General features: G+C 37.8%; 1 protein-coding gene across 9 annotated transcripts in view; it reads right to left on the bottom strand.

Annotated features, from left to right (window-relative positions):
• The window catches only part of LOC106558787, a 181,464-nt gene that overhangs the window by 74,262 nt on the left and 90,892 nt on the right, over positions 1-16,310 (bottom strand). For 6 of the 9 annotated variants that reach the window (XR_005359134.1, XM_038535868.1, XM_038535866.1 and 3 more), the window contains one exon: positions 10,565-10,833. The exons of the other annotated variants lie outside the window; for them this stretch is intronic. Coding sequence is in view for 1 of the 6 variants with exons in the window: in XM_038535868.1 (XP_038391796.1) it covers positions 10,810-10,833 (24 nt within the window). In the remaining 5 variants the exon portion in view is untranslated. Of the gene's footprint in view, positions 1-10,564; positions 10,834-16,310 lie in introns of those variants that run through there. 9 annotated transcript variants of the gene reach the window in all.

Genomic DNA, 16,310 nt, shown 5'->3' on the forward strand with positions numbered 1-16,310 from the left:
CTGTAAAGAGAGAATTTGAGAAGTTTCATGGAGGGGACAGTCCCAGACTTTGGGACAGGGTTCCATTCAATTATAAAATTGTAAGTTGCAAAATAAAGTAGATTAGGTTAGCCACCTGGAGATCAGAGAACATATGAGTAGTTAAGGAGGTGGAGAGACACATAAGCCCAGGCTGAGTCCACCAGGATGGACTGGCCATTAGCATTAGTTCTGCAACACAGGGGAGCAGAAAGCCCAGTGGCACACTGGATAACAAATATTTTTGCCACCTGTGATAAATCACCATGGCGCATATCCCACACCTTCCCTCTCCAAAGGGAGCACATAATTCAAGTTGCCTGGGTAATTTTAGTAATGCCTTCTTTTGGTACATTCCTGAAGAACAATGGTTCTCTCCTGTGGTTGCTTTTCTTCACTTCTTTACGTGGCTGGAAGGTGGAGGAACCAAGTAGGTTAGCAACACACGCCAGAAAGAAGCAGAGATGAAAATACATGTTTTTAGCTAGCACACGGCTCCTCCTCCCCAATCTACCTTTAAAGTAGAAAATAGCTCAGCATTAAATATTAAATAAGTGAAGTTGCTCAGTGCTACGATAACCCGCAGCACAGTTTCCAAAACACACTCACACATTTCTAAGCCTCCTAATTAATCAGAGGAAGTTAGAACCTCATGGCATTGTAGACAGCTCTAACAAGCTTATTTTAAAGGAGTTAAAGAAATGTGTTGATTGGAGCAAGTCGGGAGTACTAACAATAAAGACAATGTATTCAACGCATAGAGGCAGCTCTGCCGGGGAAGCAGAAAGAAGTTAGGGAAGTGAACTTGGCAGACTGGCAGACAGGTGCCTTCCTCCGGAATTACCACCTCAAAACGTACCCCATCAAACCGCCTGTATATAGAGGCAGAGTCTTATTTGGGCAGCATGGGAAGGTCCCTGCTCCCGTGTTTCAGCTCTAGTTCTTGGAACTCTGCCGGGAGGCACAGGTCCTGAGGCGTGCAGGGTGGTGGAGATGGGGAGTGCAGGGAAGAGCGCACAGGGTCCTGTGGCAGCCCTGCGGCCCATGCAGAGAGGAGAGAAACTATCCCCTCATTTCTGCGCAGTGGGAAAGAGGGGTGAAGGGTCTGCAGATTAATTCATCGTGACAACCTTTGTGAAGAGCCTCGGTGTTTGATCTTGCAAGGCTTCATAATTCTTTTGATGGCTTTGAAAAGAGACTGGGTAAAAAGTTAACTTCCTTTTTGATTCTCTTATCAAGAGTAAATAAAGTTCAACTTCGCACGTTCTCCAGTGCACGAGCCCCCCTTCCTAGGACCCAGAGATCAAGTCTGTGATTGAGAGAATTCCATAAACATGAGGAAATGTGACCCGTTGGGGAACAAAGATCCCAATGTGCTCCTCTCCAAAGGGAACCTGACTCTTCCCCTGAAACTGTCATAAGCCTTGGCCAGAGGAACATTCCTACCTCTGCAGGCAGGCGCTGAGCGATCAGGTGCGCCTGCCCCGACCCCAGGGCTGCAATATGCTTCCTTTTCAGTGAAACTGACCTGAGCAGGAAGACAGATGAAGATCGAGCACCTGATGAATGGACAGAGTGAGGTTACCTGGCTTTGCAAACAGGCTTCCTCCACTGTGTCTCCAAGTGACCTTGTCTCAATTACGTCTTCCTCCTAAGCCTCAGGTTCCCATTCTGTGCAATGGGATAACAATCTCGCCCTTTCCTAACTCCCTGGGGCAGCATCAAGGTGCTGACATTTCACCTGCCATCTTGCCACTCAGCTGTGTAGAGGGGTCTGGACTTCAGCCCCCAGCAGTCTCATATCAGATAGGATGATATTTCCACTTGACACTCACTTTAAAAAGGAATAGGCCTTGGAATCAAGTAACTAATGACCTATATAACATGAAGAATAAATATTTCCGAGAAAAGCTACATGAATCTTTTAAATTTTATCCTCTGTGCCTACATGACCTACTCAAAATTAATTATTTACATTTTCAAAACATAAGTAACAATTTTGGAGCTTTCCCACTAATTTTTTAAAACACTTTATTTATTTACTTGAGAGAGAGAGACACACAGTACGAGCAGGGGGAGGGGAAGAGGGAGAAGGAGAGAATCTTAAGCAGGCTCTCCTCTGAGTGCAGAGCCTGAGGTGGGGCTTGATCTCAAAACCCTGAGATCATGGCTTGAGCCAAAATCAAGAGTCAGGGGCTTAACCAACTAAGCCAATAAGGTGCACCCCCGCCCCCCCACCACTAATTTTTAATGTAGTATTGTGTATGAAGGCTTAACTTTATACATCTACTTTGGTTAGATTTATCATCTGTAATTTATCAACATTCTTACTTTATATTCCATAGCCCTCCCCAAGACATTTGCATGCCCCAGAGGCTTCTACAGCCACAGTGGGTGGGATGGGAAACGTCCCTCCCATTCTTCTTGGGTTGGGATCTTCATCTGCTGACCAAATAGTCCCTTATTAGCTTAAGCCCACTGAAAGAAGGAAAAACCTGTGTTCACACTTTTAATTTTCTGGCTCTCATCTCCGGCTTCCTCCTCTATTATATTCAATTCAATCAACATTTATTGAGTTCCCAATATGGGCCAGGAGCTTCACTCACACCTGGGTTGACAGAGCATCTTCCAGATTTATATAGTCTTGTGGAGACAGATCTCTATCTCAGAACTTTTGTTCACCTTAAAAGGATTTTCAGAGATCATTCACCATAAATTCCTTGATTTTACAGGTGCTACTATGAAGATCCACCAAGGTAAGGTGATTTACCCAAATTCTACTTTCCAAATGGCTGAGTAAGGACTGGAGTTTGGGCCCAGTGGTTCAGGGTCTAGGGTTTATCCCACTATATGCTAGTGTGGGAATGAGAACAAACAAAAAACAGAAAATAAATCTTCTCCACTGTGGTTTATCCAGTGAATAGAGAAAAGCAAGAGCAATCTTTGTCCTATGGATCTAAGAATCAGGGTAAGTTACTAAGAAGTAATTTAGAAATACTTCAACATTTCAAATCCAGTATTTCATTATCTATAAATTTATATTGGACATTGAGGAACTTTGAGACAATTTAACCAGGCAAATATTTAATCAATCCTGCTATTTCCTGTCTCCTCTCTTCGTCTGTTCTTGAATTTGAACATAACTCTAAGCAAGGGATCTAATCAGAACCATTTTTTTCTTTTATGATTTGAAAATATTTTTATTTTTAGGTTTTAAAGATTATAAGTTACTTCCTGTTTAATTTTATTTACTGTTTTATTGAGGTACAGCTGATACACAAGAACTGTACATCTATGATGTATACAATTTGGTAAGTTTGGTCTTACGCATACTCCCTTGAAACCAATACCACAGCCACCATCTCCAGAAGTTTCCTTGTGTCCCTTTGTTTTTAGTTTGTTTTGTTTTTGTGGTAACAGCATTTAATATGAGATCCACCCTCTTAACACATTTTTAAGTGTAACTATAGACCCTGTTGCACAGCACATCTTTACACTGTATTCCTCTTGTATCACTGAAACTTTATACCAATTGAATAATAATTCCCCATTTCCTTCATCCTCTAACTCCTAGTAAACACCAGGTTCTGTTCTCTGCTTCTGTGGGTTTGACTGTTTTAGGTACTTTGTAGAGATGATATCACACATTCTTTTGTCCTTCTGTTATTGGCTTATTTCACTTAGCATAATGTCCTCCAGGTTCATCCATATTGTTGTAAATGGCAAAGATTTCCTCTTTTTAAAAAAAGGCTGAATAACTCTCTATTGTGTGAATATTTTCCTTAACCATTCATCTGTTGATGTACATTTAGAGTGTTTCCATATCTTGGCTATTGTAATAATACCACGATGTATGTGGGAATGTAGATCTTTCTTCTAGGTACTGATTTTGTTTCCTTTAGATATACCCAGAAGTGGGATTGCTAGATCATATGGCGATTCTATTTTTATTGTGGGGAGGGGAACCTCCATACTGTTCTCCATAGCAGCTGCACGATTTTGCATTCCCACCAACAGTGTAGAAGGGTTCCAATTGCTCCACATCCTTGCCAACACCTTTTACCTTTTTTTTTTTTTTTTTACTGCCTTATCACCTGTCTGTGCTTTCCTCTTATCTGCATGCTATTTGCAGAGTGTTCTTGAGGGAAGCCTCACTAGCCCGTGATCCTCACCACATACTAAGCACACTGAAGTTGTCTCCTACCCTATCCATCACTTTCTGTAGGGCCCTTTCCTTAAAGATCTAGGCTTTTAACCAGGCTGGAATTTTAAAGCACAGCCAACCAGCCTTGGCCTATCTCAAGGGGCTGTTTCTGCTGACCCCTCTCATGTGTTCCTGCTTAGAAGTACCTCACCCCAGCAGCCCAGGAGTGATCTCAGAATATATGAAACATCCTTCAGGGACTTGTTTAAAAACCTTTTGTGTACATAAATTCAGAGCAAATAATAGCCTATTCCATAAATGTCATGAGGCCTTAGAGATTATCTCATCCAATTACAGACAACTGAGGCTCAGAGAGGTGAAATAAATTACCCAAATGTATGTAGCTACTTGGTGACGGAACTAAGTTTAGGATTCGAGTTTCCTGAAACCCACTGCAGTACATTTTTCAATATATTGCATTCATATTCAAATTAGAAATATATAAGTAGTAATGAATTAGTAATGAATATTTACTGAGTGCTAGAAGGCAAAAGGCTCTATGCTAGGTGCTGCAGGGGATACAAAAATGAATTACATGCACTTCCCATCCTCTAGGGGCTCATAGCCTAGGAGAGGAGAGAAACAGCACTGTAATTTAAGCCAGCTTTCAAAAAACTACAATATTTGAGATTAAGCAGTAAAAGATTGGGAGAGATAAGAAAGGGAGTAATTTTGACTTTAGAGACTTAGGAAACCCAGTGGAGATGGCTTGTTAGAGCCAAGCCTTGAAGAATGAGTAGAATTTTGGTATTGGCCATGGAGACAGAGGGCAATCTAGGTCAGCCGAATGCAGTCATAGAGGCAAGATGGGTTTCTGAGCTCCCCTCTGACCTCACTAATTAGTTAGAGAAGGTAGCATCTGAATTTCTGGTGACCGGGTGTGGGATTAGACACTCTGGACTGGGCTTGGAAATCTAGCCTCTGATCCATTTCCAATACTAACACAAGCCATAGCATTTACTGATTGCTGTATAGGTAAATGCTGTGGCCTATGTCATCTGGATTCATAACCCATCCCCACCACCTACTAGCAGAATGACAAGGTGCAAGTTATTTAAAGTGCCCTAGGTAGGCCTCAGTTTCCTCATCTGTAAAATGGAAACTATAACATTTACCTTATAAGCTTATTGTGAGAATTAAATGAGTGAATATAGGCAAAGTGCTTAGAACTGTGTCTGACACATGGTAAGTGTCAGATAACTGTTTATTAATAGAGTCCAAACTGACTGAATGCAGTAGGTTCTTCCAGATCAAAGAGTCTTTGTAGAAGCAAAACCAAACCAAACAGAAGGTATGAGGAGTTCCTATTCCGTTACTCAGATAAAAAGGAGGAGAGAAATACCTTGGTACCAAATTCTGTGATGAGTTAATGCAATAAATGCTTGTGGTAGAGTGTCCTTCATCATTACCCCAATGCCCTGACTCACCTCTGCCAGCAGATCCCAGACAGGTGAGATGACCCTCTGTGATGTTCCTCACCCTGAGATGATGGATTTGGCCTTACCCGGAATTATAGTCTGTTCTTGGTAATGTATTGAAGTCACATGGGAGCTTGATTCTCCATGGCTCAGAATAGATCCTGACCTCAGTGTGGGCTCCCTGTGCTAATGGTTTCATGTATTCCAGATTGCATTACTACCAGGAATCGATTTTTCAGCTCTTTGAAAACAGTCTATTTTGGTCATCTTTCCTCCACTCTTAGAGATATATTTATTTCCCAGAATGTGTAGTGACTCTCAAGCAAAATAAATTCTGATAACTGAAATGGAAGCAATCTGTTGTCCAGTTGTCAGGAAAGCTGGGAGGTTTTCCTTCGGAAATTCTTTTTAGGTCAAAGCAAAAGAAATTCATTTCTCTAATGTGGAAGCCCAAAATGAAACAAACACTGTAACATCCAACTGAGATTTGAGAACTTCTAGGAAAGCTGTCAGGTATATGGAGCTCAACAGTTTGCACAGTGGCACTATCCAATATGGTAGCCACTAACCCATATGACTATTATGTACTTAAAATGCAGCTGGCATATTTAAGGAAACAAATTTCTAATTTCATCTAATTTTAATTCACCTTAATTTAAAAATCAATACTTCAGTACTAAAAACATTTTAAGTTTGGGGAAACTTGGAGATACAAATCTACATCAACTATAAATATGATAGGATCTAAATACATATCAAGTATTTCTGATTAAAATTCAGCATCCAAATTAAAATGTGTTATAAGTGTAAAATACCCTGGATTTATAAACTTAGTATTAAAAAAGAATATAAAATATCTCCTTAATAATCTTTTCACATTGATCACATGTTGAAATGTTAATATATTGGTGATATTGGGTTGAATAAAATATATCATTAAAATTAAGTTCACTGAACTCTTATTTAATGTGGCTTAGAAAAATGTAAAATACTTTTGTGGCTCACATTATATTTCTAATGGACAGCACTATTACAAAGTAGTTTCAAAAATACCAACTCCTTTGTTCTTTACAACAACTCCATTAGTTTGTCAGAATGAGTGTTATTGTTTGTTTTGAAGATGTGGAAACAAAGATTCAGGTAGCTGTAACTCACCAAGCCCTGGAATGAGAGGTAGAGACTGATGTCATGGCTTCTGGGTGAAATCCTGGCTCTTCCATTGCATTGGTTGCTTGAAACTACAGGGAAAACTTAAGAAAGGCCACTTGGACTTTTAAACTGAACCTACTAATTCTACCTAAGCAGCTGCAGAGAGTCTAACAAGCCTTAAAAGAACAACATATCCCAAGCAAAGTTCACATGAAGGTGCACACACAGACACTTTCAACATGTAAACTGCATTTATTTGGCCTTCATGTCTGTTTGGGGATCCTTCAATAAGCATTTTCATGCTATATGCACGGTATTCAAACATATCATATTTTAAAACAGAATCTTAAAAATAAAGAGGAACAACATCTTCATGAATGACAACATGAAATATTCTACATTATCACCTCTCTCTACAACTACCAACAGGGAGCATTTGATAAAGAAACCTGTTAGACTATACCACAGGGATAACAATCAGCAAAATATAAACAGTTGACAACTCTACCAGACAAACACCCAGATTCTCCTAAGACGATGTATTTTAGGAGGAACACAAAGGAAATGGGGAAATAACAAAGATTTTTAAAAGACTTAAAAGATATAACAATTATAATCTGTGAATCTTGTTTGATTCTGACTTTTTTTAATTAAAAAATTTTAATTTAAAAATTTTAGGCAACTGGAGATTTGAACATTGGATATATGATAAGGAATCATTATTCTTTTTTTAAAGCTATATTAGTGAAATTATAGTTACTAGTTTAATAGTCCTTGTCTTTTAAAGGTACAATTTATATTTGTAAAATATTTACAAACAAAAATACCTCTGAGATTTGCTTCAAAATTTTATAAAAGAAGTTTAAACCCTAGCAAAATTCTAAATTACTGTTAGTTCTATAGAGGTAAAAAGAATTGAAAACAGAAGAATATATTCCAGTGCTCTTGCTACAGACTTCAATTTCTTTTAATAAAAGCTTACTACTCAAGATTTCTGAAATTTCTGCTTTGAGGGATGATACAGTACATGGTATTAGACTAGCTCTCTCACTTGAGCTAGGAAAATTCAAGTAGAAAATATTGGTCAAAATATAGGAAACAAATATAGACTATGACCCTAAAAAAAGGTAAAAATGAGATAAGCCCAATAATTGCTTTTGCTTTCTGACTAGAGACATATTACAGAATATAAAGCTAGAAGGGAGGTTCCTTAGCAAAGCAAAGAGTTTTGCTGGCTTGAGAAGACAAAGCTCCAAGTTTAGGGAGGCTGTAGTAGTTGGAATGTACAGTTGGAATACTTGAGAGAGCTATACCTAAAAAGAACTCCAGAAATCTGGAAAGGGCTCTCTTCAAGTTTGATATTAACCCTAAGCTGATGCATGCACATGGAGAGAGTATAAGAGGCTTGGTAAAGAAAAACAAGCAAGGAATAATCAATTACCAGGGAACTATGAACTGAGCAGCTACCAGAGCTCACATAGGACTGAGGGACTTTGAAATTCTTCCAAGAATTTGGAAGATAAGTAAGAGATTTCATTAAACACTTAAAGAATTCCACAGAGACTCCAAAAGGACATGCCTTAATAATAAGGCTAATATCACTCTAGAGTAAAGGCTCTAACATGACCCTAACTAAGCTCAAAAACAAACCTCAAATGACCAAGCTGATCCAGAAGTAAATTAGTTGCCTGTCAGAAAAAAGCCCAACACTGTTTAAATAAAGGCAACAAAACCAGACATTCATCAAGTGGCATTAAATGTCTCACACTCAATCAAGAATTACTAGACATATAGAGAAGTAGAAAGATGAACCACTACACAGGAAGGAAATCAGACATTAGAAAGAGACCTAGAAACAACATATATGCTGAAATTGGCATAAAATACTTTACAACAAATATCATAAATATGTTCAAGAATTTAAAGGAAAACATGAACACAATGGAAACTTCATGCTGTTTGTAGGCATAAATCTAGAAAAGACTAATCAATAGTGTCAGAAGACAGAGTAATGACTAGGGATGCTAATGGTAGATTGACTGGAATGGAGCTCCAGGAATTTTTTTCAGAATATTTTATAACTTGATTGGGGTGCTGATTATACTCAAGCCTCATCAAAATGTACACATTAAATGGGTGCATTTTATTAGATATGTAAATTATATCTAAAAAGAAAGTTGATTCAAAATACTCAAAAAGGGGCATCTGGGTGGTTCAGTGGTTGAGCGTCTGCCTTTGGCTCAAGTCATGATCCCAGGATTCTGGGATCGAGCCCTACATCAGGGTCCCTCCAGGGAGCCTGCTTCTCCCTCTGCCTATGTCTCTCCCTCTCTCTGTGTGTCTCTCATGAATAAATAAATAAAATCTTTTAAAAATAAATAAAATAAAATACTCAAAAGACAAATAAAAACAAGGATAGGAAAGATAGTAGATGAGGAAATGAACGGGCCTAGATTGGCCACAAGTTAATGATTTATGGGGGTGAATTATGGCTACATGGTAATTTGCTGTATTATTCAAAATTACCTATATTTTTTAAAGGTTGGCTGTATATATTTTTTGAAAGGGAGAAGTAGACTGCCAGTTCTGTCAGAGGGAATATAATATTCGAGATGTGTTTTCTTTAGCCTCTCCTTAAGTCTTTTCTTTCTAAAAAATTATTTTTCTTTTTACATCCCCCATTCTTATTTCATTCTTACTACCTTCTCATAAACATTCACTCTAAGTGCTCCACATCCTTGGATATTTATGTATCTTTGAAAAACAGCATTGCCTTTGGAATATATGGATTTTATATATATGGTATTGTACAATAGATTTCATCTTGTTTCTTCTTTTTGTTTCACTCAGCACTATTTAGAAGCTATATGTATCTCTTCTTTATTGCTCTGACTGTTGAAAGGGTTTTACTTATTTATTCCCCTCTGAGGGATGCCTCAATTGCCTCCTATTTCTCACTTTCTCTCTCTCTCTCTCACACACACACACACACACACACAGGCAAAAAAATTCTTGCTCATGTCCTCTGTATCTGTGTACTGGTTTTTCTGTGTAATTTTTTCTGTGTAATTCCGGTAGCGGAATGGCTGAATCATAGACTATATGCATATTTAATTTCCACAATTCCTTCCACCAAACTTTCAAATGGCTTCCAAAGTCTTCAAAACATACCATGCAGTTATTCTCTGCACCCATTTCTCTCTCTTGCTTCATTTCCTCTTCCTCTTCTCTTAATTTTCTCACATCAGGCCACACTAACATTGTCATTCCATAAACATATCAGGCTTGCTCTCAAGTCAGGTTTTTGTGCCTGTTGTTCCCTTTGCCTGGGACTCTCTCTCTCCTCCAGAATTACATGGTTCATCCCTCACAGGTCTCTGCTCAAATGTCTCCTTCTCAATGAAATCTTCCCTTGTCACCAAATTTAAAATTTTAACTGTTCCTTTTTCCTCTGGCCATCCCTGACCCCTTTACCCGGTCTTTCTTTTCTCCATATGATTTATCACCATATGACCTACCTTAATTTTACTTTTTAATTGTGTTTGTTGTCTTCTCTCATTACTAAACTATAAGCTTAATGAAGGCAAATGTTTTTACATGTGTAGGTGGCTACACTAAACAACAGATTATCATTGTAGGCAAAACAGCCTTCACTGAGCTCTGATAGAAATGTTCAATCAGATGAATATCATTTTCACACCTGGTAATACATCCATTCTGCAATACACCCATTCATTTTCACACCTAGTAATTCATCCATTCTGCAGCCCATGGATCAAGGAGTAATCTTGATTTTATGTTTTATTATTTAAGAAACATATCTCATGAGGCTATAACTGCCATAGATAGTGATTCCTCTAATGGACCTGGGCAAAGTAGATTTAAATCCCTACTGGAAAGGATTCACCATTCTAGATGCCATTAAGAACATTCCTGATTCGTGAGAAGAGGTCAAAATACCAACTTTAACAGGAGATTGGGAGAAGTTGATTGCAGCCCTCCTGGATAATTTTGAGGAGTTCAAGACTTCAGTGGAGGAAGTACCTGCAGATGTGGTGGAAATAACAAGAAAACTAGATTCAGAAGCCGTGGCTGAGGATGTAACTGAATTGTTATAGTCTCATGATAAAACTTGAACAGATGAAGACTTGTTTCTTATGGATGAGCAAAAAAAAAGTGGTTTCTTGATATGAAATTTATTCCTGGTGAAGATGCTGTGAAGAGCTGCAGTGACTTTACTGAAGTGACAGTAAAGGATCTAGAGTATTACCTTAACTTAGTTGATAAAGCTGTGGCAGGATTTGAAAGGATTGGCTCCAATTTTGTAAGAAGTTCTATTTAACCTAAACTCAACCTAAATTTAAACTTAATACCTTCTTCGAAAATCAACTCAAAATGGATCATGTATGTAAATGCACCACATAAGATATAAAAGTTTTAGAAGAAAACATTGCAGAAAATCTTTATTCCTAAGGGGTAAGTAAAGAGTTCTTAGATATGACACCAAAACTATGATTCATAAAAGAAAAAGTTAATAAATTGCACCTTATCAAAATTAAAAACATTTGTTCAATGAAAAACCCTGATAAGAGTATGAAAAAAACATATCATAGACAAGGAGAAAATATTTGCAAATCATATATCCAACAAAGGTACCCAGGATATAAAAAGAACTCTCTAGACTCTATAGTGGGGTAACAAATAATCCAATTCAAAAATGGGCAAAATATCTGAACAGACTTCACCAGAGAAGACACATGGATGGCAAACACACAAAAAGATGTTTAATATCATTAATCATTAGAAAAGTGCAAATTAAAGCTCCATTAAGATATCACTACACTATTAGGATATAAAAAATAAAAAAAATACTGATAATGATAATATGGATAATAAAATATTGATAATACCAAGTACTAGTAGAATAACTGCATCTCTCATACGTTTCTGGTGAAGCTACTAGAAAATTTGGCAGTTTCTTACAAAGTTAAACATAAATTGAAAGTATGACCCAGGAGTCATATTCTTGGGTATTTATCCTAGAGAAATGAAAATTTATGTTCACACAAAAACCTATATGCAAATGTTTATAGCAGTTTTATTCATAAAAGTCTCAAATCGGAAATAATCCAAATTTACTTGAACAGTTGAATGGGTAAAGAAACTGGGGTATGTTTCATATCATGGAATACTACTCAGCAAAAAAGAACACACTATTGATACATGCAACAACTCGCATGGAACTCAAAGGTATTATGCTTATGGCTGGGGGAGCTAATATCATGATTTATGCACTCTACAATTTCATTTATATAATATTCTCAAAATGACAGAAATCCTAGCTCAACCACTGGTGGTTGTTGGGGACATTAAGGAGTAACATGAGGGGATTTCATTGTGGTGATGGAATAGTTTTGTAGCCTGAGTGTGGTGATTGTCCATCAAATATAGATATATGATAAAATTTCATAAAACTATACATCAAAACATTTTTGAAGAAAAAGCATGTGAAATCCAAATAAGATCTGTTCTCAAGTAGGAGCGTCTGGGTGGCTCAGTCAGTTAAAGGTCAGACTCTTCATTTCAGTTCAGGTCATGGGATCAAGCCCTGGGTCTAGCTCCACACTCAGTAGGAAGTCTGCTACTCTCTCTCTCTCTTTCTCCCTCTCCCTCTCAGCACCACCACACCCCCCCCCCCCCCCGTGCAATCTCCCTCTCTAAAATAAATAAGTCTTAAAAAAAATCTGTTCTCGAGTAATAGTATTGTGCTAATGTCAATTTCCTGTTTTTTTTTTTTACAGTGGACTGGGATTCTATCAGATGTTCTCATTGGGAAAAGCTGGGTGAAGGGTACACAGGAGATTTCTCTACTATTTTTGCAACTTCTCATGAATCTAAAAATATTTCAAATGAAAAGTAACAACAAAAATACATTTTAAAATATTTTTTACTTCTGTTTTCTGCCATCTACTTCCCATTCTCTTTATCATAATAGACTTGTGTACTTTATATTCTTTAATTACCATTTTGGTGAGGTTTGAGTGGTAGTGCTAAATATTTGTATTCATTCTGCCATATTTAATCAGCAGTCCCTCTATTCCAGTGTATTTCTTTCTTATTCTTTAAATAGCTGTTCTAGAGAGTTCATGGACTAGTGTTGTGCTAATTGTATTTTGAAATGACAATATTTATACTTTTATTTCTGTCAAAGATCATCATTATGGCCACTATTTAGCCAAACTAGAAAAACAATAAATGAGGTTAGATCAAACTTCCTTCATTTTATTGTTCTTAATATACTTTCTTATTGAAATATACAGAAAAATATACATGTAAGCATGTAATTGATGACTTTTCACAGAGTGAATACACTCATATAACCATTGCTTGGATCAAGAAATTAAATATTACTAGTACCCAGAATCTCCTCTTTCGCTTTCTCTGAATCATCAGTGCCCTCGTCAAAGAGGACTCTCATTATAGAGATGAGGAAATTCTAGCTAAGAAAGATGAAGAGTTTTGCCTAAGCAAACATAATTGGCAGAGCTTGAGTTCAAATCCAGGTCTCCTAAAGACTAGGGCTTTTTTCAAATCAGCAATCTTTCTCCAAAATCACCTGTATTTTTATACATCATAAGACTTCTTCCCAAAGTTAATGCCCATTTTTCATTTATATTGAAGACATTTTTAAGGATCAGCAAATGGAATCAGGTAAATGGCCATTTGGTCTCCTTGCCATACCTAGACACTTTATAAATTAAAACTACATTCATTCATTCAGTAGCATGTTCTATGAGAAGGATAAAGAATTAAACAGCCCCTACTTACCAAGTAATTGCAAAAAACCACTGACTTTAATATAAAGTAGAACGATGTGATCATTAAATAAAAATATGGAATCTCCCCCTTTCCATTTATCCTCTACATGGCTGACAAAATAATCTTTCTAAAACACTAATTTAATCATACCTCCACCCAAAGACCTTTTCTCTCTTTTCCCATCACATATTGCCTACAGGATAAATTCCACATTCCTTTGTCTGGCATCTATCTGACCCTTACAGGACTCCAGAGGTACAGTCCATTACTCTCTCCCTCACTCCCAAAAGTGTTGAAACAAGATATACCTGGATTTGAATGGCAAATCTATCCTTTCCTAAATGTTTGGCCTTGAGCAAATGGTTTAACCACTCCCAATTTCCGTGCCCATATTTACAAACTAGAGATAAAATTTATTCACAGAGTCTATAAGGTAAAAGGAAATAATGTAGACAATGTACTTTGCCCAGCACTTAGTGATCATTTCATGAGTGATATGTTGGATATTGTATGCTGAGCTGCTTGCAATTCCCAACTCGATGTAATCCAACTATTTCTTCTGTTTAGGGTGTTCTTCTTAGCCTCTACCTCTCATACTTTTTTCCCCTTGGTTAATTTCTACCTAAAAAAAGTAACCCTTAGGTTTTGGCGGTCCCAGCGAGAAGCCTCAATGATGAGGCTCCATATTTAAGAGAAAGAGGAGAGTTTAGTAAGATCTGGAGCACAGAGCTGGAGCTCATGATGTTCTTGCTGAGGATTCAATCCTGTGCGAGCTCTGAAAATACCAGATAATAGATTTTTTTTTTTTGAAAGGTAGATGTGGATATACACCCACATCTGGAAAGAGAAAAGCACAGGGCTTTCCGAAGCAAGGAATTAAGCTGGTATTTGTATTTGTATTATGGTGATTGGCTTTACCTTCTCGTTTTGCATAATCTCTTTTTCAATGGCGAGGAGTGTAATTTCCCTTCAGTTCATAGAATCGTACTTGGAGAGGACAGAGAGGAAGTCTCTGCATTTTGTGAAAGAGAAAATTGCCGGCACCCTTTTGTTCCCTTAGGCAGGATTTGGATGGATTACTCATACTTAAAAAGGAAGGCGGCTTTTAACCTTAAAAAAAAATGAATGAAAGAAAAAAGAAGAAAGAAAAGAAAGAAAGAAAGAAAGAAAGAAAGAAAGAAAGAAAGAAAGAAAGAAAGAAAGAAGAAAGAAAAGAAGAAAAAGAAAACTCCTTGCATTAATACAGTGCATTGACATGTTACTAAATCTAAGGAATTTTGAAGGATAAATTCCCAGACTTTATCCAAAACATGAAACAAATTCTTCAAACACAAGCTGCCAAGCTCATCAACTTGTTCGGATCCCTGCAACTTTGGTCTCACCAAACTGCTCTCTTAGCTCCTTGATTGGCTGCTTAACCCTTCCAGGCTGATTGGGGTGGTGGGCCGGGAGGGGGAGATCTGGAGGGGGCTGTTCTACAAGCTCAGAGCACTGGCCTCTCTTGGAAGATCAGACTTCTGGAATCGATTTGGGTCCAGAATTGCATTACCCAAGGAATGTGGAGTATGCACAGTCCTTGATGGCTTGTGAACCACACTTCCTGAAGCTGGCCACTAGCCAGAGCTAAGGCCATCAGCATCTTAAAAATGAATTCTTTATGAGACAAAGAACAATCCGCCTAATTTCTGAAATCACTGACATGGAAAGCTTGTCTGTAAGTAACCTAAAGCTTGGTAGACATTTAGACTCCTTTGTATTTCTAGTATATGGGGGATCAAATGTCACCCCAAAATGTCTTTTCCTTTCTACAGGCAAGCATTGTAAGGCCTTGAATAGCTGGGGATTGCATCTTGCTGAAACTTAACTGCTTTACCCAGAAGTCTGTGTCTCTGTCAATAATATTGTTCAAAACTGCTCAAAAGACAGGACAGACAGGCCTAAATGTGGTAAAGAGAGAAAAAGAGGAGTAATGATTCTGTCTCTCCAAGAACTAAAAGTCTAGTGGGCAAGATGAGACATATATCTATGAAGGATGCTTAAAAAAATTCCAAATGAAGCAGTAGTTTGGAGAGGCATCCTGCAGAGTCTTTGGAGGAAAGAGTGGGCTTTGGAGACATGGCTAAAGGCAAGAACACCCAGGTGCTGAGAAAAGTTAGGGACACAGGCTCCAAAATAGGAGTAAACAAAATTAGCCATGGGTCTGCCTGGGTGGAATAGAGAAATCCTAGACTGACAGTATAGTGGTATTGTCATGGCATCGAGAGAGGAAAGGGTGGTAGACAGAGAGTCCTGTAGGAGCTCAGCTTTGCTTTATTTCTGCACATAGGGATGCCTGGGTGGCTCAGTGGTTGAACACCTGCCTTTGGCTCAGGTTGTGATCGTGGGGTCCTGGGATCAAGTCCCACATCGGGCTCCCTGCAGGGAGCCTGCTTCTCCCTCTGTCCATGTCTCTGCCTCTCTCTGTGTCTCTCATGAATAAATAAATAAATAAATAAATAAATAAATAAATAAATAAAATCTTTAAAAAATATTTCTGCACATAGGTCATAATTATTTTAGTTATGTTCTTACTCTCGATTTAAGCAAGGAGTATTTTTACTTGCTATTGGTCAGATTATCTTCTTTCATTTCTATCTCTTGTTTGGACCATTTCTTTCAACGTCAGACTTATTGCCCCTGAAAATGTGCTATTGGCCCATAAA

The sequence above is a fragment of the Canis lupus genome, chromosome 5 (assembly GCF_011100685.1).
Source record: "Canis lupus familiaris isolate Mischka breed German Shepherd chromosome 5, alternate assembly UU_Cfam_GSD_1.0, whole genome shotgun sequence".
NCBI lineage: Eukaryota > Metazoa > Chordata > Mammalia > Carnivora > Canidae > Canis > Canis lupus.